Raw genomic sequence first — 25,000 nt, forward strand, 5'->3', positions numbered from 1 at the left:
CCATACAGGAATTCTATAGCATTAACGAGAGGGTGGCAGGTCTTGTTGTGAAACTTAAGAGGTACAAACTGAAGGTCATACCAGTCCACGCCCCTACATCCAGTCATGATTAGCAGGAAGTCGAAAGCATCTATGAAGACTTGGAATCAGCGATGGGTAATGTAAAACAAAATACACTGTACTGATGGGCGACTTCAATGCCAGGGTAGGCAAGAAGCACGCCGGAGACAAGCCAGGGGGGGGGGGGGGAATATGGCATAGGCGCTAGGAATAGCAGGTGATAGTTATTAGCAGAGTTTGCAGAAGAGAATACTATGCGGATAATGAATACCTTCTTCCGCAAGCGGGATAGACCAAAGTGGACGTGGAGGAGCCCGAATGACGAGACTAGAAATGAAATAGACTGTATACTCTGCGCTAACCCTGGCATCATACAAGATGTAGACGTGCTCGGCAAGGTGCGCTGTAGTGACCATAGGATGGTGAGAATTCGAATTAACCTAGACTGTAGGAGGGAACGGAAGAAACTGGTGCATAAGAAGCCGATGAATGAGTCACTAGAGGAATGCCGGATCAAGCTACAGAAGAGGTATTCGGCTTTACCTCAGGAAGAGGACCTTAGTGTGAAAGAATGAACGACAATCTTATGGGCATCATTAAGGAGTGTGCAATAGAAGTCGGTGGTAACCCCGTTAGACAGGATACCAATAAGCTATCGCAGGAGAGGAAAGATCTGATCAAAAACACCAATGTATGAAAGTCTCTAACGCTACAGCTACAATAGAACTGGCAGAACTTTCCAAGTTAATCAACAAGCGTAAGAAAGCTGACATAAGAAAGTATAATATGGATAGAATAGAACATGCTGTCAGGAACGGAGGAAGCCTTAAAAGCAGTGAGGAATAAACTAGGAATAGGCAAGAATCACAAGAATCACGCTTTAAGAGATGAAGCTGGCAATATCATTAATAATATGGATGAAATACCTCAAGTGGCTGAGGAGTTCTATAGAGATTTATACAGTACCAGTGGCACCCACGACGATAATGGAAGAGAGAAGAGTCTAGAGGAATTTGAAATCGCACAAGTTACGCCGGAAGAAGTAAAGAAAGCCTTGGGAGCTATGCAAAGAGGAAGGCAACTTGGGAGGATCAGGTAACAGCAGATTTGTGAAATCATGGTGGACAGGTTGTCCTCGAAAAAAATGGCAATCCTGTATACCTGCATGCCCTGTAGACGCCGTATATCACCCGGTATGCCTCATGACCTCGGGCGTACCGGAATCTTGGAAGAACACTAACATAATCCTAATTCATAAGAAAGGGGACGCCAAAGGCTTGAAAAATTATAGACCGATCAGCTTACTGTCCGTTGCCTACAAAGTATTTACTGAGGTAATTGCAAATAGAATCAGGAACAACTTAGGCTTTTGTCAGCCAAAGGAGCAGGCAGGATTCTGCAAAGGCTACTCAACGATATACCATATTCTCATTATCACTCAGGGGACAGAGAAATGTGAAGAATATAACCAACCCTTATATATAGCTTTCATTGATTACGAGAAAGCGGTTGAGTCAGTCGAAACCTCAACAGCCATGGAGGCATTACGGAATCAGGGTGTAGACGAGCCGTATGTAAAAAGACTGATATATATCTATAGCGGCTCCACAGCCACCGCAGTCCTCCATCAAGAAAGCAACAAAATCCCAATAAAGAAAGGCGTCAGGCAGGGAGATACGATCTCTCCATTGCTATTCAACGCGTGTTTAAAGGAGGTATTCGGTGACCTGGATTGGAAAGAATTGGGGATAAGAGTTAATGGAGCATACCTAAGTAACTTGCCATTCGCTGATGATATTGCCTTGCTCAATAACTCAGGGCACCAATTGCAATGCATGCTCAATGACCTGGAGAGGCAAAGCAGAAGGGTGGGTCTAAAAATTAATCTACCAAAAACTAAAGTAATGTTTAACAGTCTCGGTAGAGAACAGCAGTTTTTGATAGGGTGTGAGGTACTGGAAGTGGTAAGGGAATACATCTACTTAGGGCAGGTAGTGACCACGGATCCGGATCATGAGACTGAAATAACCAGAAGAATAAGAATGGGTTGGGGTGCGTTTGGCAGGCATTCTCAGATCATGAACAGCAGGTTGCCATTATCCCTCAAGAGAAAAGTGTATAATAGCTGTGTCTTACCAGTACTCACATATGCGCCAGAAACCTGGAGGCTTACGAAAAGGGTTCTACTTAAATTGAGGTCGACTCAACGAGCTATGAAAAGAAGAATGATGGGTGTAACGGTTATGGATAAGAAAAGAGCAGATTGGGTGAGGGAACAAACGCGAGTTAATGACATCTTATTTGAAATCAAGAAAAATAAATGGGCAAGGGCACGACATGTAGTGAGGAGGGAAGATAACCGATGGTCATTAAAGGTCACGGACTGGCGTAGCGGGCGGCAGAAAGTTAGGTGGGCGGATGAGATTAAGAAGTTTGCAGGGACAACATGGCCACAATTAGTACGTGACCGGGGTAGTCGGATCAGTATGGCAGAGGCCTTTGCCCTGCAGTGGGCGTAACCATGCTGCTGCTGCTGATGATAGCACCATCAATATGCCGGTTGCAATTAAATGGACCAAGTGAACTGTTAAACGAATGCAAATATCAGTGACATCATTTTATCACTCCATTGTTCAGACACGTAACCTCTGGATACGAAGGAAATTTATTAGTTTACGTAATTAACAAATTAGGATAATTAACTTTCCATAATTGATCTTAGCAAATGAGTGGCTTGCATCCCGTCCTCTGGATGATCGAGCCCAGCGAAGAAATTTTTAGTGAACGTGCTCCTTCAACACATATCCAAACAAATATTTTGCAATTACCACTTTTTGAGAGCGTAATTGACGCAGAAAAAGTACGTCTGTAAGGCCATCCGGGCCGCACTTAGCCTTTTGTGATATTGCCGTCAATCGTATGGTGCCGTAGAGATGTTCGTTGCGACGAGTCCGCTTCCCATTTTTATTCACGTCGTTCTTTCGAAGGCAAGCGGTTTAAAGTTTTATTGGCAACATAGGTGGGAACTTGTCCGCCGAAGGTTTTCTTGCTTGGTCGCAGAAGCGATAAATGGCGCAATAATGGTGCAGATTTAGTGCGTCGCTGGCAGCAAGATAATGCGCTGCCGCCGAGGCAAGGAAGATAACGAAGATGAACAGCTAGTACTGCTCATTGAGCCGGGCAATAGAGACGGTGCCATTGGGACGAAATCTGGGGCACCAATATTGACGGCTAAAGCGTTTTATTTGGTTGATTTCGCTTTCAGAAAGAGATATGCTTTAAGTGCAGTGTCAATGGTTCCTGTCTCGTGTATTTACATCTGGTTAAAAAAAAATATCCTATTCGTCCCCGAAAGTAGGTGAAAGCAAGGAAATGCGCATGCGCGCACGCACACACAAACAGTGAGAGAGAGAGAGAGAGATGCCACAGGTGGGCGGTGCTCCGGTGGAAGCGACTGGTGTTGCCGCTAGTCCTGCTGCGGGCTGGAACTCGGAAGGGGCAGTCGAGGGTGCTGGCCAGGTCCCGAGACGAGGCCTAACATGGTCGGCGTGTCTGTGCCACGTGGCCCCATCTGGAATGCGGACGAGCAGCGATGAGGCGCTGTCATGGGACACCACCTGTCCAGCGGAACAGGGTGGGCCAGGACGGAAGTTCCTGGCGAAAACTGGAGCTCCCGACTCCGGCAAAGGCCCGGGATGGCATCCTTGGTCAGCAGCCAGCTTCTTCTTCACCTGCTTCAGGATCACTATCGATCGGAGGTCCGGATGCAAGGCGTCCAAGGGCGCCTTGACCATCCGACCCAGCATGAGCTCACCGGGGGCATGACAAGCGACATCCTGGGGGGTGGTCCCGTACTTGAACAGTACCCGGGCCAACTGCGTCCGGAAATCCCAAGTCTGGCTCTTCTTGAGCTTGTCCTTGATGGTTTGCACCACCCGCTCGGCTGCAGCGTTTGAAGCAGGGTGGTATGGCGGAACCATCATCGGGCGGATTCCATTCTTCGTCAGCCAGGCCAGGTACTCTGTGCTTGAGAAAGCAGGACCATTGTCGGACACTATGACGTCCGGCAGCCCCTGGGCGGCGAAGACCTGTCGTAGCGCTGCAGTGGCCGCGCCTGCTGATAGAGTGGTGACAGGTAGAACCTCCACCCACTTCGTAAAGGCGTCCACCACCACACTAAGGCTCTGCAGCATGAAGCCGACGAGAAGGAAACGACGCAGGTCATTCCAGGCCATCCTTGTCGCGGTGTGCCAGGACGGCTCACACGCCGAGGGCGATGAATCTATGGTCAGGAGAAGCTTGGAAGGATCGAAGTGTACCAGCACTGGAGCCTTGATTAGCTCCTTGCTTCGCTGGAAAGCCCGTTCCTGCTCCTTCTTCCAGACCCATTGCTGACCATCTTGAAGCAGAAAATGGAGTGGCTGTAGATGCACCGACAGGTTCGGCAGGAAAATCCTCTAGAAGTTGATTAGGCCGAGGTAGCTCTGAAGCTCCTCCTTGTTCTTGGGCTTAGGTGCCTTGAGCACAGCATCAACTTTGCGTGGAGCCGGGGCTAGGCCTGCCTGGGAAATTACATTCTCGCACGCACTCAACACTGGGGGCCAGGAAAACGCACTTTTCCAGCTTGAGCTTGAGACCGGCATTATGCAGTCGTGCCAGGACGTTGCGCAGGTTCTGCAGGTGGTCGCCGTCGTCGCTGCCAGTAACCAGGATGTCGTCCAAGTATACCGCCACGTGTCTCATTCCCCTGAAGAGTTTGTCCATCTCCCTCTGAAATATGGCCGGGGCTGGGGCCACACCAAACGGTAAGCGCGTGTACTGGAAGAGCCCCAAAGTTGTTATTCTGATATACTTCCGGGAGGCAGCCTGGAGCACCAGCTGCCGTAAGCATGTCTGAGGTCAAGCTTGCTAAACTTCTGTCCGCCGGACAACGCTGACCAGAGATCTTCAATCTGGGGCAGCGGGTACTTCTCGATGGTAGCGATGGGGTTGATGGTAACCTTGAAATCCCCGCAGATCCTGACACTGCCGTCCAGCTTGAGGACTGGTACGATGGAAGCGGCCAATTCAGACGTCTTGACGGGCACCGGCACGCCCTCTCGCTGTAACCGTTGCAGCTACTGGCAGACCCCGTCCTTCAAGGCGAACGGCAGTGGGCGAGGCATGAAAAAACGTGGCTGGGCTCCCTCAGGTACATGGATGCCAGCCGTTGTGCCGGCGAATGTGCCCAGCCCTGACTGGAACAGGGACTTGAACTAGGTCAGGAGGCTGGGGACGTCTTGTACCACATGCAGACTGGTTTCCTGGTACTCTGGCAGACGCACGCCCATTGCATGAATCCAGTTTCAGCCCAGCATTGTCGGCGACGACCCCTTGGTTAAGTAAAGGGGAAGGATTGCCTCCCTGTCACCAAAGCGAATGCATGCCTGTGCTTGACACTGGACCGAAGATGTCTGCGCGGTGTAGCTGCACAGCATCACGCCCGAAGCCTCAACGGACGCACCGGGGAAGGCACGCTTGAAGAGTTTCCCGGCCATTATTGACACGGTGGCCCCTGTGTCCAGCTCCATGGAAATCGGGTACCCGCAGATTTCGACGGTCAGCATGTACGGCCGCACAGACGACGGTACAAGGCCTGTGTGCCACATGTCGAAAATCGGCGGGTCCTCGGCCACGACGTGAAGCCTGGCCACGGAAGAACTTGAGCCTGCTGCCGCACTCCCCCGCCGCGTACCCTTGCGACGGATACCATGGCCGCGGGCTTGTGTAAAACCTGGGCTTGAACCAGGCTGCTGTTGCTATTTGCTGTTCGTCCTCCCCCTTCGGCATGCACGTGCTAGGTGCCCAGTTTTGCCGCACGTGAAGCATTTCGCTTGCGAGAACTGGCACTGTGAGGGGGAGTGGGCACCTCCACAGAGACCGCAGGCACTGCCTTTTGTCGCCAAGCTGTTGACCACTGCTTCCGCCGACCGTGAGCCAGTCGCACGGGCCATCTCGCCGGCGTCCTTGGCGGCAGCTTCCATTGCCAGCGCTGCCTTCACGGTGTCGTCCAGTGAGGGGTCGGGAAGCTCCAGGAGTCGCGTCTGTATGGCGGGGTTGTTGATGCCGCAGACGAAACGGTCCTTTAGCAGCGAGTCCCGTTGGTTCCCGAAGGCGCAGGTACTGGCTATTCCTCGTAGCGCAGCAACGAACTGCCCGAGGGTATCTAATTCCCGGCGGCCCTGGTTGTTGAAGCGGAAACGCTCCATTAGTGTACTGGACGGTGATGGGTTGAAATGCGAGCGCAGTATGGCGAGCAGCTCACTGAGCGTCTTAAAATGCGGCGTGGCTGGCTTTAGAAGGTCGAGCACGAGACTGAAGTCTCGGGTCTCGCAGCTGGCCAGAAAAATGTCCCGCTGTTTGGCCTCGGTTTTGTCGTTTGCCCAGAAGAACACGTGGTCTAGTTCCTCGTAAATTAGCCAGGTGGACCCATCTCCCTCGAATGGCTCGAACCTTCCGTACAGCGGCATGGCGGCAGCAACGGGGGGCGGTGTTTTGTCGCTCGTGGCGGCGAAACACCGCCCCCCGTTACTCGTCGGTACTCGTCGCCATCCTCGTCGTCAGTGTCCCGATCCGCCCGGGTTCGTGAACAAGGAAGGGCTCGAACACCCTCCTTTAGATGGACGCTCCGCAGCGTGGTAGTGATGAACAATGACTGACCAAGGTAATTATAACTGGTAGCGAAGCTTCCATAGGAGCCCATACGTTCAAAACATAGCGGTCCATCTGCGGTTCATGGGGCTTAGCGCCATCTATAGGTGGTGGGAACACTTCCGGCGGAAGAAAAAATAATGTGACGCCATGTCCGTTAAAAGCAGAAGTGAGGTCATTTTGTTTTCGAAGGCGCGAAATTTGTTTTGTTGTCCTTCCTTTGGAGCTATATATTCAAATGCCCGACCATTCGACTTGATGGGCGTTCCGGGCTTTCAGCGTGGAGAGCGATGCAGGGAAAGGCCATCCATACGGTTGTTGAAATCGCAGCCCTGCACAGAACATACTTTCTTTGGAGGCCGACGAAAGCTTTAGGTGTAAAGTGCTGATCCTATTGTCGGATGCCAAGCCCGTCGGCCAGTGCAGTCGCACGAAAACCACTACACAATTATCTGGCGGTCGTAACTCACTACTTTTGACTGAACAGATTATGAAGCGATGAAGCTACCCGCGCCACCAAATTCAGACAAACATCGACAAGGAAGAAAGCAAAAGCTGTGAGGGTGGCGTATTTCAACAGGTGACCTTTACGAGAGCGCCTTTCTGCCCATTTCAAGACGTGCATTGCATTGCGAGTGATAGTGGCATCAGCGCCCCCTGTAGCGATAGGCGCTGAAAAGAAATGCATTTATTAATAATAATAAAATAAACCTATGTTTTCTTAACTCGTCATGAATATATAAAATTGACTAGGAATTTTATTTTCGTTGAATGAATCTAACTGTCTCGTCTGAATTAAAAAACGCATTTTTCTTTTCCAATGTTTGTTCCCTCCAAACATAGTCGCGCTTCAATCGCTTCTCCCATAACCCCCCATGCTGATGTCGGTGACAATCTGTACTGAACCGCTTTTCGCCCGAAGCTTCGCGACCTATTTGAATCGACCTTGGACTGACCCCGAGCAGCTGTGCTCGTTGATGTTTATTGCGGTGTGGTGATCAATATTGCCTACCGAGCCTGGCAGGCCACCGAGCCTGGCGAGTCAACGAGCATTATGCCCGAGGTGGCGTCACATGCTTGCTACAGTATTTTTAGCATAATACAAAGACGTGCGCAGGCTAGTTATGTTATCATAAATGTGATGACTTAACCAATGAGCAACACATTGTTACTTTTCAGGAAAGGAATATAGAAAATAAAGTGTTTGCAGAGCGCCCCTGAAAAACCAAAACCGAAACCAAATCTTGAGTTTTGTGTGGCCGCCATCTAGTGGGACAAGATAGAACTAAGTTACAAGCGGCCTAAAAGAGTACCACGCTTTTCACCACTGCCAGCATGTCGCGAGACGATAGGTGCGTGCGATTGCCCCACTTAGCCACGGCTTCCAACGTTTCCGCCGTCATGCGGTTGGGTTTATCAAGATACCAGGGGAATTTGCCCGTCTGTTTCAAAAATTCCTTTACAGAACAGTGTTACGCCATGTGTAGAGAGTTGAGATAGGCATCAATCAGAAGCTGAGTCTCCGGACTACATACGCCATAGCGGTTGCTACGATAAAAGCCATAGTTTCATCACACCTACCGTTTGTGCCTCGTAAACGGAGTACAAATTTTCGTCGTTTCCATAAGCGTCCATTGCTGATTCTTTAACTTCACTAGGAACAAAATTCTAGCTTTTCACAGCAGGATCACAGCATTTGCCTCGTGAGTATTGTCGTCTAGAACATTTCCGTCACCTGCCTTTTTCAATAATCGACCTGCACTTTTTATCATTCGTGAAAAACCCGCTGGTTCCATTGAAAACGCACTCGCTTCGTGCCATGGTCGCTTGGGTGGTCGTTAGCAAGTGTCCATAAAAGCTGGATATGTTCACTGTCACAGCGCAGTTGCGCTTAAGACACCCAGTACTAATCATTACTCCTACGCAGGTCGAACCACCATGCTTGTAGTACCCACAGACACTAGTGCCTTCTAGTTTTCTTTGCAAGAAACGCTGTTACCTATTCGGACGGAATATCGGTATGTGTAGTACATATATATATCGTGATACACAAATAAATATTGACACGTGTAATTATTTATTCTTTTCTTTGGGATTACATTTCATCCACTAGCAACTTAACGTTATCGCTCCGCGCAAGACGCGCCGTCATGATTTAGAAGTTACGCGTATGCTATCGCTGATTCTCTCTGTAGTGCATGTCCTCACCGAAGGTTGTGTAACCAGACTGCATATGCTACACGATTTGTGTAGTAGTTTCTGTATGGCACGCGGGCACCAGCGATTACCCTGGAACTTTCCAGAGTCATGGGTAAAAGCCGATAATACTTTACCCACAGAACAGATTTCGATGCCGCCATCATTGTGCTATGAGTGTAGCCTAGCTGTTGTTGTGGTCACATGTTTACTCAATAAAAACTTAGTTTCTTCATTCATAGTTTTGCCACTGTGTACTTCACCATCACTGTTACGTGACATCTGGTGGAGGCATTACATTGTTCATGTGCCGAACATCTCTGCAAAGCCGCAATCCAAGCCCTAAACCCGAGGATAACACGAATGTCGCCGAGGACCAGCGACTAAGCCGTAGACAACGACTGCTACCGGAGTATGGACCTCTTCCTTAGAAGACCATAGGGATCAAGGCCAAGTGAAGGACCCCTGTGGCAGTCCCAGCGTCCATCATCCTGCTGCAACAACCTCGGTAACCAACAAGCTTTTGTTGGCTGAAAAATCATCGGCTGAAAACTCTGGAACCTGACTGGAGACATACGAGAGGATCACGGCGTTCCACGACTAGAGCGGCTACGTCTAGCTGCGCCATGTCTATTTTTTTTTCATTGAAGTACGCTGCTCGGACTTAGTTTGAGAACAGAGATACCGCCCTGGCTACGTGAGGCCTATTTCATTAGAAATTCGTAAAGTCTTTCACGAGTGTCGTACACAAGAAAAGGGACGAAATTCTCTTAGGAACCAGGGTGCAACTACCCAACAAGAGCATCGCGATGTTCACGGACGAGATGAGTCGCCTCTTCCGCCACGCCGACCCCAACATGGCTGATGAAAAGGAAGTTCGGTTCTTGATGTTGGGTGTCAAAGACCAACTATGCACCGGAATAATACGCAACACGCCCTAGACTGTCGCACAATTCTTTCGGAGGCCACAACAAACGAGAAGACGCTTGAAATGCGCATCAGGCAATACAACTGCACTGCGCTGACAACAAACTACGCCGAATTTCAAGTGCTAAGCGCCGACGAAATGCGTGAGAAGATCAGAGCGGTCGTACGGAAAGAGCTGTAGAAGTTGTGTCCGAAATCACAGCCGCAGGTGGCCTCGATCACTGACATAGTTAATGAAGACCTTCCGCAGTAACTGGAATAACTGGAAGGTCCGGCATCGCTGCAACCCCAGCCAGGAGCGATAACAAACGCCACCGTCGCTCGCTGTCAGCATCCAGCTCGGCCACCACGCCAGGCCCCATCAAGCCGCAATTCTGTCCCCCACCACCACCGCCACCACCAGCATGCTCGCCAGTCGTACAGCACAGCTCCTCGAGGATGACGGACATTCGGCGCGCCCCCGACCAACGCCCGCACTGCTACACTGCGGCCATGTCGGCCATGTCTATCGCCGATATCCATACCGCGGCTTGGGATGGCGAGAGTTCGCCATCAACACCCAGTGCCTACAGCAAGGTGAAAGGACACATGATACCACCGACTACCTCGCCGCCACTCAGTGGAGCCCTCAACGTGCATCCTATACCTGTCGCTGCTGCGCCGACCATACATTGGTCCAACTCTTATCCGGAAAACTAATGGCAACAAACGATGGAGGTGGGGTTGCTGTTCGTTGAACTAAAGCTTCCGCCGTCGACGAAGACACCGAAAAGCCTATCTCGACGACACAGCCACAAGACGCTGCTTTCCTGACGAAGCCTGGTACCAAATAATACGCCAACAAAGAAGACCTGACGACGCGATGTTACATCCACGGGTAATCACGACGCAGCCGCGATCCGATGCCCAAACCTGACTGAAATGTAATAAAAAGAACCACTGACTTCGACCAGGTTCTCGACAATCATGCAGTCAGCGCTTTATTGGACCCATCGCCCCACAGTTAAAGAAAGTCAAAACTGCATGGGAATGCCTTCAAGTTCGGACCGCTGGAAGAAGCCAAATAACGCCGACTGGAATCTGCACATGAAGAATTACTGTTCATTGCCGGATCGGTCCTGCCATGTTCGTTATCCTCTAATAGCGTTTTTTTTTTCATGATGCAATCTGTAGGGTTCTTTTTCATCATTTTTCCCTTTATCTAGTTAGATGGTTATTTGTGTTCTACCGTGCCCACCTAGATATATGCGCGCAGGCGACGGCCTCCTTCGCCGTCGCTTCTCCTCTTCGGGAGAGAACACCTTCCTAGGTTTGCCCATCTAGGTCTGCCCAGCAGCGCCGAGTCTTGAGCGGTTGCCGGCCATGACTGGAACTGAAATTTAAACAGCTCCGCTTTTAAAAAGCATCAATGTAACGAAAACTTTATTCGCACAATGTGATAGCGTGAAAGATCAATATTCAATGCAAGAAGAACAGTAGAAATTACAACTGAAAGCAGGAAATATTAGGTATGGTAAGAGATTAGTAAACATTACACAGGATCATGACTCTGCAGAGTAGGTGCACAACGCGCTAACTGACATATTAATTGCTCAATCAACGCCACGCAAAGGGCAGGAAAGCAAGCAAAAAAGACCGAATAAAAGAAAACAAGGTAACAACAATTAAACTCTTCTATTTACGATAATCTACAGATTCAGAGGTAATGACTGGTGTGTGAACCCACACAAGATTTGTTTAGAGAGAAATAATTAAACTTAAATACTACAAATTAAATGAATAAGAACCTAGATAAGTACTGGAAAAATAAAGGCACTAGTGAACTGAGGTTGAGACGGCAAAATGTTCGAGGCGGAGCTGAAAAATTGCCTGAGATATATCCTGTGAGTACCTTCCGCAATACGTTAAGAGAGAGGCAATGTGCAATTTGAAATCTCTCGCGGTCTGCCTTCTACGGACGCCTTGGCAATCGCCTGGTGGTGGTGGTGAAGGTGATGATGATGTCTAGGCATCCCTTTTGAAACGGGGGATGACACAGCCGAAGAAAAACCGGCAAGCGCACGTAACCTCGCAGCCAATGGCTGCAGGAGTAAAGTCTACTAAGTAGTCCTTCCGTATAGCAATTATTTGCATTTATTACATGTATCAGTTTGCACAGTATTGCTAGTTATTCTTTGTATTGGAATTATCTTGAAATTAGTAAATGACGGCGATGAGGCTGCAGGAGCCAGTGAGCAGCTGCCACAGGCGGCTGTTTCGCGGTTCTTGTCAATGTGACTGTGTTGTTTCCTTTTTGTACATTCCCGTGATCTCAATCACGATTTCTAAGACGGAAACTTTCCGTCTGCCCGCTGCGAAGGTAAAACACCATGATAATCATCATCATCATGATAATCGTCATCATCAATGTAAGCATGTGGTGGCACTGCCTCTTTAGTTGACTTGTCGGCTCAAAATCTGGAGCCTCGTCTGACAGCGGTCGGCGAATCGCGGCGCTTAGAGAAAGTCGCAGTTTCGCCGGCAAGGCGAAGCGTCAATTACGATAGCAAAGAAATAGATATCTATACAAAGTAAGGATAGCAATATTATTGGCCGTATAAACTTTCAAACACTCGTTTGCAAACCAAATTAACAAGCATGGTGTCAGCGCGCACAGGAAAACATGAACACATCACACTCGCTGTCCAAACGCTGGCGAGAGGAAGCACTGCTGCAGGAGCGCGCGAAGTGACCATGGTGCTTTCTATCGCTTCGACGCAAAGTGAGCTGTGTCAAGAATGGCGAGCTGCGAAACAAGATTGCCACACAGTTACGACAGGGCGACACGACGCGCACCTCTCCCTCTCCGTCGCTGCAGCTGGGAGGCGTTCAAAGAAGCGGCCTTTGCGCTGGAATCCGCCGCCTTCCACCCGCCCCATCGACATTGTGACGGAACTAGTTCGGGGTGCGTGAACAATGATTCCGGAGTTCCCCAACGCGGAGCTGATTTGACGCGCATGGACAAGCTGCCGCGGGAACTACGTATTTTTGTGCTTCTCACGCTTCGGAGTGGCGCAGAACAACGAGCGACCCTCGATCGGCTCCGATAGTTCCCGGAACGGCACCCCGCGCGGTTGCCTCTGTGTACAGAGCGCGGTTGCCTTTGTGTACGTAAACTGATCTGCAGTGCAGCGGCGAGTTGGTGATGAGTAAACGAACAGTCGCCGCGTCGTATGACCGGCGGATCGAGTGTATAAAAACTGTGGTTGTGCGAATGCTGAGGACACTTCTCCTGAGCAGTCATGTTAGACTGAGTCACTTCTCTCATGCAGTCCTGTTGGTCTAATACTCTTTTTCTCAAGCAGTCATGTTAGACTGATTTAGTTTCTGTAAATAAACCCTTTTCCTCGTTCTCGATGAGAAACAGTTCTTCACTTCATCAACGATCTCAGCGTAAATAAGTTGGACGACGGCATGGGCCAGCTACCTTCGAATTCATGCCGTACTCCAATCTTGGCAAAGGACCACGGACGAGGGGATTGAGCCCCCAATCCTGACAACTGGCTGACAGCGGTGAGATGGACTTTGCGACATGGCGCTGTATCTGCGGTGAGTGCTTGGTTTTTGCTTTGACTCTCTAGGCTTCATTTTGTGGTTGTTCTGTTTAGAACAGTAGGGAAGCTAGATTGTTGTGTGTTAGCTAGGTGGTGTTTTCCTAGCTAGATTTAGAGAGCAGAATCAAGGCAGTAAAGCAGCAGTCATGGAATTAAGGACACTGCTGAGAGACGAGTTGTTGATTGTTGGTGAGGAACTGGGCCTAGATGTACGTAAGGAAATGCTAAAATCAGAATTATTGCATATCATTTCCGAACAGGCCAGTGAGGAAGAAGTTGAACTGGGGTTTGAACTTCTGAAAAAGAGAGAAGAACGAGAGAGAAAAGAAAGGGAGGAACGCGATAAAGAAAGGGAGGAACGCGATAAAGATCGCGAGTTAAGAAAAATGCAACTTGAACTTGAAAGCAAACGTTTGGAGTTGTCTCGAGGAAGTGAAGGCGCTCGGGGCGATCAAGTGAGGCAGAATCATACCGCATGGACAGGCTATTAAAGCCATTTGAGGTCGGGACCGACATAGGCTTGTTCCTATGCAATTTTGAAAGGACTTGCGAAAAGATGAACTTCGGCCCGAGTACATGGCCACAGCGGTTGCTGTCTATTTTGCCGTGTGAGGCGGCGGAAGTAATCGCCAGATTGAGTGTGCAGGATGCATATGATTATGCAAAAGTTAAGGCTAGTCTCCTGAAGAAATACCGCCTTTCAGCCGAAGCTTTTCGGCAAAGGTTTAGGAGCACAGGCAAGAAAGATAGCGAGGGCTATCCGGAGTTTGCATATAGCTTAAAGGCCAACCTAGTCGAGTGGCTTAAAAGCGCGGAAGCGTACGACAGCAGAGACATGATCATTGAATGCATGTGTTTAGAGCAGTTTTACAAAACCATCCCCCAAGCTGTGAAACTGTGGGTGCAAGACAGAGGTAATGTGAACACTGTGGAAAGGGCGGCTGAATTAGCCGAAGAGTACGCAACCCGCAGAAAGTTGAACGCCGAGGAGGGAAACTGGGACGGTCGAAATGGACCGCGGAAACCATGTCCGTTCAAAAAGGGTGCGCAAACTAGACGATCCGAGCCTGTAGACATGGCGGAAAAGCCCGCAGAAAAGAGCGAGGAGAAACTTAACGGAGAAACCGCACAAAAAGAACAGAAAAGAAAATTCGAATCTGTTAGACCAATTCGCTGTTACAAATGCCACAAAGTGGGACATATAGCTGGAAACTGCGAGAAGTCTAGCGTAGTTTTTTCCTACGTGGAGGAAAAAGATGAGAATATGGAACTTTTAAGTCCATATCTCCACGACCTGCAAGTTAACGGAAAACCATGCCGAGTGCTAAGAGACAGTGCCGCCACGCTGGACATTGTCCATCCGTCTTACGTGATGGTAGATGACTTCACCGGAGAAGTAGCATGGATAAAACAGGTTGTAGAAGAACACAGCGTGTGTCTGCCCATGGCCAAAGTCAAAATCAGTGGACCATTCGGGGAGCTAGAGACTGAGGCTGCAGTTTCCAAATTTTTGTCACTGCAGTATCCCTACATCTTTTCGAATCGTTCGAATCAGTTACTGCGTGACAGAGGGCTCAAACTGGGAGAGGGCATAGTACAGGCATTGACCAGAGGCCAAGCTCGTAAGATCGCGGCGCTTTCGGCTGAAAATGCTCAAGCTCCTCCAGCTGAAGCAGAAAAGGGGATAGCTTCAATACCCGAATCCGAGCTAGGCCCGAGGGACAAAAGAACAGTTGAGGAGAGCCTGCCAGTTGACCAGCTCAATGAGAGCGTAGCACTAGAGTGTCAGAGTTCTAGCCTGCAGGAAGAGCAAGCAGACGCGCTCACAAGCGAGACAGGGTCGTTATTATCACCGGCCTCAAAGAACTTTGATCAACTCTTACGCGTGGATAGAGAGTCACTGGCAGCTGAGCAAAAGAATGATGAGAGCTTAGCTAAATTACGTGACACAGCTAAAGAAGGCATTGCTAGGCGCAACGTAACGATACATGAGAGAGGAGGATTGTTGTATCGGCATTGCAGAGATCGAAAGGGTAGGATTTTAGATCAGTTAGTCATACCTACTAAGTATAGGGAGGACCTTTTGAGTCTTTGTCATGGAAATGGGTGGTCCGGCCACCTAGGCATAAACAAATCAAAGGAAAGATTGCTTATGGAATACTACTGGCCTGGCTGTTTCAAAGATGTAGAAAACTTTGTAAGATCATGCGACGCCTGCCAGCGTTCTGGTAAACCAGGAGAGACTTGGAAAGCTCCACTGAAGGTAGTGCCCTTAATAACAGAGCCTTTCAGACGACTTGTAATAGACACGGTAGGGCCTCTTCCAAAAACAAAATCAGGCTACAGGTACTTGTTTACCATGCTGTGTCCGGCTACCAAGTTTCCAGAAGCAATCCCTTTGAAAGAGCTCAGCTCCACCGAACTAGTAGACGCGCTTTTGACAGTGTTTGCACGAGTTGGGTTTCCAGCCGAAATTCAGGCAGACCAAGGGTCAGTATTCACGAGCGCACTGACTTCCACATTCTTGCAAAAGTGCGGGGTAAAGTTAATACACAGTTCTGTCTATCACCCTCAGTCAAACAGTGTAGAGAGGTGGCATTCGGTGCTTAAGCGAGTTTTGCGTGCGCTCTGTTACGAGCACAAGGAGGACTGGGAGAACTGTCTGCCGGCAACTTTGTTTGCTTTGCGAACGGTTCCACATGAGGCGACAGGGTTCTCGCCAGCAGAACTAGTGTATGGGAGGACACTCCGGTCTCCACTGAGAATGTTAAGAGAGATGTGGGAGGAAAGAGGGGAGAGTCCAACAGTGGTTGAATACGTGCTAAATTTACTGGAACGGCTAAGCGCAACCCGAGAACTAGTCGGAAAGAACATGGAAATAGCTCAAAGGAACGCCAAATTCTATTACGACAAGAATGCGAGGCTTCGTACGTTTAAAGTCGACTTAACGATGAAAGCGGAAAAGTGTAGGTTTGGTTGTTCGCAGGTTACTTATCTGGGCCATGTTGTCGGTCAGGACATGAGACGGCCGACTGAGCTGAAAATAGCTACGATTGGAGAATTATCTCAGCCGCGCCCGAAAACGGACCTTCGTTCATTTTTGGGACTTGTGGGGTACTATCAACGGTACATTCCGAATTACTCGCAATTGGCAAGTCCATTAACAGACGCCCTCCGAAAGGGAGCACCGAGTAACGTACACTGGGATAAGGACAAAGAGAACGCTTTTCAAAGTTTGAAAACGCTATTGGTTTCTCGCCCTGTGCTTCGCGCGCCAGACTACACAAAGGAATTCATAGTTCAATGCGACGCAAGCGACAGAGGTATGGGCGTGGTACTTAGTCAGGTCGGCGACGATAACGAGGAGCATCCTATCCTCTACGCCAGCCGTAAACTAAATGTAAGAGAGGAAGCCTACGGCGCTTCAGAGAAGGAATGCGCTTGTTTGGTTTGGGCCGCCCAGAAGTTGTCGTGTTACTTGTACGGAGCGAAGTTCATCTTCGAGACCGACCACTGTCCTCTGACGTGGCTCAATCAAATGTCACACAAAAACGGCCGCTTGCTCCGATGGAGCCTCACTCTCCAAGAGTACAACTTCTCCGTTAGATATAAGAAGGGAAAGTTGCATAGTAATGCGGATGGTTTGAGCAGGCTAATTTGAATTCTGCGTTTGAGGGTCCCGCCTAAATTTTGGGGTTACTAGTGTTAGCTTTTCTTTAGGCGAAGAAAATCCCCTCTCATTCAGCAGAATTCCCTCCATTAATTGCTGAATTTGTCAGCAGGAATTTGCTTCAGAAATTGGCATAGTGAAATGTAGCATTTTTTTTTGTTTCTGCACTTATGTTGTTGTTTTTTTTTGAAGCCTAGCGAGTCTAAAGTGAGAGCCAATGCACGTCATCTCGGCGCAGAGCCGTGTTGTGGGGTTCATTTTGCAGTTGCCTGTCCTTGTTGGATGTTTTGGGGCGGTGACATCAATGCACAAGTGGTCGCTGCGAGCCAAGACATCAATCCCCCCCTGACCAGCAGCCGTTCTCTTCCTGCCTAGCGGTTGTCAGCGCTAGACAGTCGAGACTTTCTGGGCCATGGAGGCGCTGTCAAGAATGGCGAGCTGCGAAACAAGATTGCCACACAGTTACGACAGGGCGACACGACGCGCACCTCTCCCTCTCCGTCGCTGCAGCTGGGAGGCGTTCAAAGAAGCGGCCTTTGCGCTGGAATCCGCCGCCTTCCACCCGCCCCATCGACATTGTGACGGAACCAGTTCGGGGTGCGTGAACAATGATTCCGGAGTTCCCGAACGCGGAGCTGATTTGACGCGCATGGACAAGCTGCCGCGGGAACTACGTATTTTTGTGCTTCTCACGCTTCGGAGTGGCGCAGAACAACGAGCGACCCTCGATCGGCTCCGATAGTTCCCGGAACGGCACCCCGCGCGGTTGCCTCTGTGTACAGAGCGCGGTTGCCTTTGTGTACGTAAACTGATCTGCAGTGCAGCGGCGAGTTGGTGATGAGTAAACGAACAGTCGCCACGTCGTATGACCGGCGGATCGAGTGTATAAAAACTGTGGTTGTGCGAATGCTGAGGACACTTCTCTTGAGCAGTCATGTTAGACTGAGTTACTTCTCTCATGCAGTCCTGTTGGACTAATACTCTTTTTCTCAAGCAGTCATGTTAGACTGATTTAGTTTCTGTAAATAAACCCTTTTCCTCGTTCTCGATGAGAAACAGTTCTTCACTTCATCAACGATCTCAGCGTAAATAAGTTGGACGACGGCATGGGCCAGCTACCTTCGAATTCATGCCGTACTCCGATCTTGGCAATGGACCACGGACGATGGGATTGAGCCCCCAATCCTGACAGCTGTGAGAATGCGGTATGCACAAAGGTATAAGTCGTCGAAGCGCCTAGGGTTTGCCTGCCATGCAGATCGCTTTCAAGATGTGGCACGCGCGGTTTTGAAATACGTAGTACGCCACCCCTCTACCCCCCCCCCCCCCCCCCCCCGCAACCTAGCGTGCGACGGAAGACAGCGCGCTTCCTTTGCACTTTCCTCCCTTGGCGCGCGACATTTAGCCGCAATCGTCGCCTCTCCTCGCCTCGCGCCGTATGCGCACGCAGCGCATACGGCGCGTGGTGGCACTGTTAACGCCCTTGGGGTTTGTACAGAACATCATGGCGACGCCGTAAAAAAATATGCGCGACACTGTTCCCCTGCTCAGGAGTGACGTGAAGGTATACTGGTGCTTATGTGAGGCTGCTAAGTGGGCAGTCACTATTTTAAACGTGGTTCCAACTCTAACAATGACGGCAAAATAGCGCCGTAGTAAAAAATTATGTAGGCTACCACAATGTCCAAAGATGATGGCAACTGAAACTATAGAAGCTATATAGAAACTCTACGGAAAGTTCGTCTGCTCACGGCAAAACGTAGTCAAGCTTTCTCACGCACCCAATGTTGGCGACGTTGCTTGCCATAAATTCGCACACGCTAATTGGTAAGTGTAGCGATCTGTGCATTTTCTAGATTTTATTTGTGTCAACACGAGATAGCGCAGTGTCCGAGAGATGTTTCCCAAGGACTTCCTCATGCTTTCCACTGCTTGAAGCTGTCTTAGCTGTCGGCATTGAATATCTGCAATGCTTGCCCGAATAGAAGCACAACCAGAGTTAGTGTACAGTGATAACCAAGCCCCTTAGGCCAATGCTAACCGCGCGCTCACGCTCCTCGCTTCTGCAGACAAGGCAACGTCCCGGCTGAGGGCCAGACAGCGGCGCAGAAGGCGGCGTGGCTCTTCAAGTCATGCGAAGACATCGTGACGCAGGACAGGGACTACGTGCCTCTCATCCGCGGATACCTGCGCGACGCCAACCTGCACTGGCCGCAGCACCCCGAGACACGTGACATCGAGTCGGTGGACGTGTTTCGCAGCATTATCGAACTCAACGACAAGTGGGGTTGGCCCTGCTTGCTAGAGTTGAGTCCCAACTACGTCAGCGAAACCATGTTTGAGGTAAAAGCACGCGGCCGCCTGTTCAGAATAACGATACCAGTGGCGGAGACGCTATAGCTGGTCCCATCTTCCAACAAAGAGGAGCACCGAATAGACGTCGTGTGTTTCAAACATTGCGAATTTGTATAGTGATGCGTCATGCTAAACTAACAGCTACGTTTTAGAAGTTGTAACTTCATGACGCCCCGCTCGCACGCAAGAGCATCCTACTTGGCATGTTTCAGGCTCACGAAAAACTTGTCATATATAAATATAATTTTATACTTAGTGTCCAACTGTCAGACCTGGCGCCATCGACATAATCGTAGGATAAGTATAAGCAGCGAATAGGTTGACGTTCTATCTCCGAGGTATCAGATGATGCTGCTGACAGTGCTAATATATCAGTGCGGCTTCTTGTCCCAGATGTCTGAGACATGAAGCGAGCTGAAGCGCACACTGGAAATACTGGAAGCGCACACCGCGCAAATTTTCTTGGCATTTATTTTCGCTATAGAAAAGAACCCTCCTGATGATGATATTCTCGATGATGATATTCTCGATATGATATTCTCGGTGATGATGATGATATTCTTGATGATATTCTCGCTTTTTAAGTAGAAGCTATGTGTTGCCGTCGTGAAGAGAAATACGTCTGCTGTTGCCACCCATGGACAAAATACTTGAGCTCTTGTTTCCTTGCAGCCGAGTTACGGAACGCGAAAGCGGAATACCGATGCCTTACACGCCTCATAACAAAACTCGTTTCGACAATGGCAATACCTTGTATCGCTAATGTCAAGCAGTAGTAACGGTGAAAGCAGGAAAGCTGTGAATGACAAAAGTAGCCTTTTACTGCGCGAGCTTGTACCATCGAAAAGAGGCGACACTCAAATAATGGCGACAGCAGGGCACACAGTCGGCGATCGTCGAAAATCTGATCGGCCGGTCTGGCGCGTCGGCTTTTATGTGTGAGTCATCGAAGGTTTCAGAGTAATCGCTGGTGCCCGCGTGTCTTCCAAAAAGCGCTACATAGTTCTTTTTTTTAATATATGGGGTTTTACGTGCCAAAACCACTTTCTGATTATGAGGCACGCCGTAGTGGGGGACTCCGGAAATTTTGACCACCTGGGGTTCTTTAACGTGCACCTAAATCTAAGTACACGGGCGTTTTCGCATTTCGCCGCCATCGAAATGCGGCCGCCGTGGCCGGGATTCGATCCCGCGACCTCGTGCTCAGCAGCCCAACACCATAGCCACTGAGCAACCGCGGCGGGTTACATAGTTCTTGTCGCGCATACGTGATAGAGAAAGAAATTCAACAAGAGAGGAGGGGCACTCAACAAAAACTGGCAAATGGAAACACGTGACGCCTAGTTTCAGCTCCATCCGATATTTGACGCGAGCATCGGGAAAAAAAGAATGTGAAATGAACTTACAGACAACCTATCACTTTTTATTCTGTCCCACTAAAACTAAAAAGCTTTTGGGTGTAAAGGAACTTATACTTTGCGACTAATTTTGCATGCGTTGCCTAGGGACAAGCTAGCGACACGCCAGACGCGCGTGCATACGTCATGCGCCAGACATGCCACCGGAGCGAGCGAGGAGGGCTGCGCATGTGAAGCTCGCGTGCTCGGCGACCCATCTGTTTTGGATGCAGCCCGTTTTCTGGGCTCCCGGCGTTCTCTTGTGTTCCGTCTGCATTTCGACGCGGCACCGCTGCACTAATGAACGGTGAGGAATTTTGTTTGACCGTCTGCGACGTGCACTTCAAGCACATTTGTCTTGCTGCTCAAAGCTGAACCGATATATTGACGCAATTATCCAAAAACAGCTCCGCCGTCCAGGCCTAGTTATTTAGAATTAACTACTCGTACTGGGAGATGTTTGCGACGCTTTCTATGAGCCCAAGCATTATTATAAGTTATTTAGGCAGTTTTTGGGCACGCTCGCATCACCTGGCTTTGTGGCGAAAGGCGCCTCGGCCGTGTGACTCAGTTTCGCGTGTACCGAATCTTAGCGGGACAAGTTTTGGCGCATTCTCTGACTCCAGACATTATTGTAACTAATTTCGCTACTTTTTGGGGTACTTTGCAAGCACTGTGGCCGCGCTCGGCGTAGTGGCGCAGTTAGCGAAAAGCAGCTCGGCTGTGTGCCACAGTTAGTTTTGCGTGTACGAAATCTTACAGGGAGAAGTTCGTGAGGTATATTCTCTAACCCCAAAAATTACTCTTATTCACTTTTTGGGATACATTTGAGGCAGGCTCACCACGCCTGGGGTTGTCAAGCTGTTAGCAAAAAAGCAAGCCGGCCGTGGTGTTAGTGTTGCGTGTACTGAATTTTAGTGGGCAAAGATTGTGACGCTTTTTATGGCCCTGCAACAACATATGCCTTATTTCGGCACTCGCGCTTGTCAAAGACGTGATAGCGATTGCCGAGAGTGATAACACAGGAGTGTGTTGCTTGCGCCGGCAGCACGCGTAAAACATAACGCCGAGGAGCTCAAGAACTTGACATTTCTCTTCTGAGGGACTGAAAACAGGCTTTGCACCAACGAATGTGTCTTGAGTGCGACTAGAAGACATTGAACGAGCATGTAACATGATCTGGATGAGAGCCTGTGTTGTATGCACTTCTGTGTTACTTGGCGTACCATCGCGTCGACTGAGGCCAAGTTGTTTTGGAAACGCACAGTCAACCGTGTATTCGTGCTCTTAAAGGGCAGGAAATATAACCTGGGAAGGGAGGGATGCTTGAAAATCAGATGTTTTCTTAAGATTTTATTGCATTGTTTGGGAGGAGTCTATTTGCTACAAAATGCATGTAAAATTGAATTTATCTTTAATGCCGCTCATTCGCAACTTACGCACGTTTTGACTCTACACCCAATATTCCTGTTAGGTCAATATACCAAAATGATACATGCTTGTAATTCAATTTTTTCAGCTGATGGCATCCGGTGGAGCTTCGTACGGCAACGACTGCTGCTTACCTGGTGCCACAACTTTGTATGAATGCACATGAAGCCCGGAACGAGCATTTATATAGAGCAAAATAAACATTTCATCAATTCAGAAGACGTCATGCGTTTTATTTATGAAATAGCACGTGACACAGATTCGGTGGAGCCTTGTAAAGATCGTTCGCAATCAGTTTTACTAAATAATAAAACGATTCCGTGCCAAGGTCGCGCGTGGTTCAGCAGTAGAAGCGAAAAAAATAAATGCCGATCGGTGGAGCCGGCGTAGCGTGTACCAACTGGTCTTCAAAACGCGCGCGCCCGAAATCGAAACTGGAAGGTGTTAATACCATCCGCTTGGTGCGCCACAGTTCATTCGGCCGCTGGGCTTTATGGGAGTGTCCGCTCTTGTTGAAATTTTTTTCTCGATGCATACATGCAATCAGATCACACAAGGTTCGGTGACAACACACAGCGGATAGAACCATCGATAACATTCCAGAAACTTCCGATACCGACAGGCGCGTCCTGCGCTGAGCGATAACATTTGTTAGACGGTCAAATGCGGTAAGCCAATAAACAAGTGCACGTATCGATACCCTCCCCTTAAAAAGCATCATCCCGATGCTACCAACATGGAAGCGTAAACAAAACCATGCGCAGTAAAGAAAAAAGCAATAACAAAGAAACTAAGTGCCTAAGTTCGTCAGCGGGCGTAGAAAGGCTTAAGACGAACCACGTGGATGACTTCAGGGCCGGCGCCGCTGTGATTGCGAAATGCCGTCTGGCACTACCTCATAGTCCAGTGCGCCAACGCGTCACATGCTGTTGTAGGGTCCGCAATAACGGCGTAACAGTTTCTCGTTAAGTCTTCGTCGACGTACCTGAGTTCAGACCCAGGCACGGTCGCCGGATTGGTACTCGACGTAGCATCGTCGAAGCTTGTAGTGTCGGCAGTCGATCCCCTGCTGGTTCCTGATGCGCAGGCGGGCAAGCTGTCGGGCTTCTTCGGCACACTGGAGGTAGGAATTAGAAGGGATAATGTGTACAATAGCGCTAAAGACAGTGCTTTGCTATATGAGGTCCGAGCTGGTTAAGGACAAAGATATACCGGAGCAAATATGACAACAAGGCATGTGTATGCTGCAGCGAAAATTCGGAGGCCACTCAGCACTTCCTAATGGAATGCGAAGGGATTCACCAGGGGAGAACCGGAAGTAATGTACATCTTCTAAAAGCGCCATTGGGTTAAAAGTGTACGGTACCATCAACACGCCAGCACTCGAGATAAGCAAGGAACTTTTTCAGTAATGACGGAAGAAAAGCATGGAGCAAATTGATACTACCATATCCGTTACAAGCATATGTAACGGTGCAAGGCAGATGGACAAGTTCTGAGGAAAAAAAATATCCGGAGATGTATACGGAAATACTACAACGAAAGACGTGTACTGCATACCTGATTAAATCAAGCAGGCTAGGTGACTATTTGTAGCTGCCCGGTTTCTAGGGGCCTGCCAATAAATCATCATCATCATAGATTTGGACACTACCTGCATGGTGCCAACGGTGGGATTGTGCATCGAGCGTCCGCGTGATTTCCACCGCAACAATGCTTTACCGTTCTAACAGACCATTTTACTTTTTAGCTCCCCCTTCAGGTCCTTTATCAATTTACAGGTCCTCGTACGTCCTACCAGAGGCCTTGATCGGTTCCAGTACCACGCGGTGACGCTTGGCGCGGGGTCGGTAGCCCATCGGACGTACTTCAAGGCGCTGTACACCCACTACGGTGGCGGGGTCCTGCATGGCGTCACGTTCAAAGAGATGCTGAATTACGAGCACGACATCATGCTGCCGGTGCTAGAAGCGTACCACACCCCGCCCAGGAGATATGTGTTCGAGAGGAACCACTCGGATACCTCGGGAACATGGGAACGATGGACCAGCGACATCGAAGGTTTCTACGGTTTGACCGGAAACGAGCGGGTAAACCCACAACCTGCTGCTTGCTCTTCACTCCCTTCAGGGTTGCTGCCAATGTTCGAAGCCATAGTCGGAGTGCCCGGAGGAATGCAGGTTTCTCCGCTTTTTTACTGCCTACAGTAAATACGAGATTTTGCTTGCGAATGCGATCTCAGAATACCTTTAACGTCATGCGCAAGTTTACCTTGGTGTTAACGCGACACTTCAGAAGTACAATGGGTTCAGCTAATTTCTAAATCATGCTACCACTAGGGAGCCTTCATGTACCGCGTTTTCAGGGTGATGACATCTCTGACGAAACTGTCGCAGGCCACAGCCAAATCTGGCTGAAGAACCGCCGTGAGGTAAAAGCGGCCGCTAAATTTGGCGGACAGCCATTTCGATTCTCTGCGAAGGTTCAGGAGCGCTTAAACCTCTTCTGCATTCTTTTGCCACGCAAAACTCCCACTAATTTGCCCACTTGGAAACGTTCTGAGCTGGTACCGATGTTAGCGGAGTCCGATTTTCAGCGCGTGGCTCCAATTAAACTTCAAAACGGCGACGGTGGAAGGTAGGAAAGCTGCATTTTCGGCGAAATCAGGCCGCAGCTCATTT

The 25,000-nt window shown here is 49.4% G+C and overlaps 1 protein-coding gene across 3 annotated transcripts in view; it reads left to right on the forward strand.

Moving 5' to 3' along the window:
* The window catches only part of LOC139049551 (neprilysin-1-like), a 60,523-nt gene that overhangs the window by 22,071 nt on the left and 13,452 nt on the right, over positions 1-25,000 (forward strand). For all 3 annotated transcript variants that reach the window (XM_070525092.1, XM_070525094.1, XM_070525093.1), the window contains exons 4-5: positions 19,206-19,479; positions 24,101-24,409. In XM_070525092.1, coding sequence (XP_070381193.1) covers positions 19,206-19,479; positions 24,101-24,409 — 583 coding nt within the window. The remainder of the gene's footprint in view (positions 1-19,205; positions 19,480-24,100; positions 24,410-25,000) is intronic.

This window comes from Dermacentor albipictus, chromosome 9 (genome assembly GCF_038994185.2).
Source record: "Dermacentor albipictus isolate Rhodes 1998 colony chromosome 9, USDA_Dalb.pri_finalv2, whole genome shotgun sequence".
Lineage (NCBI taxonomy): Eukaryota > Metazoa > Arthropoda > Arachnida > Ixodida > Ixodidae > Dermacentor > Dermacentor albipictus.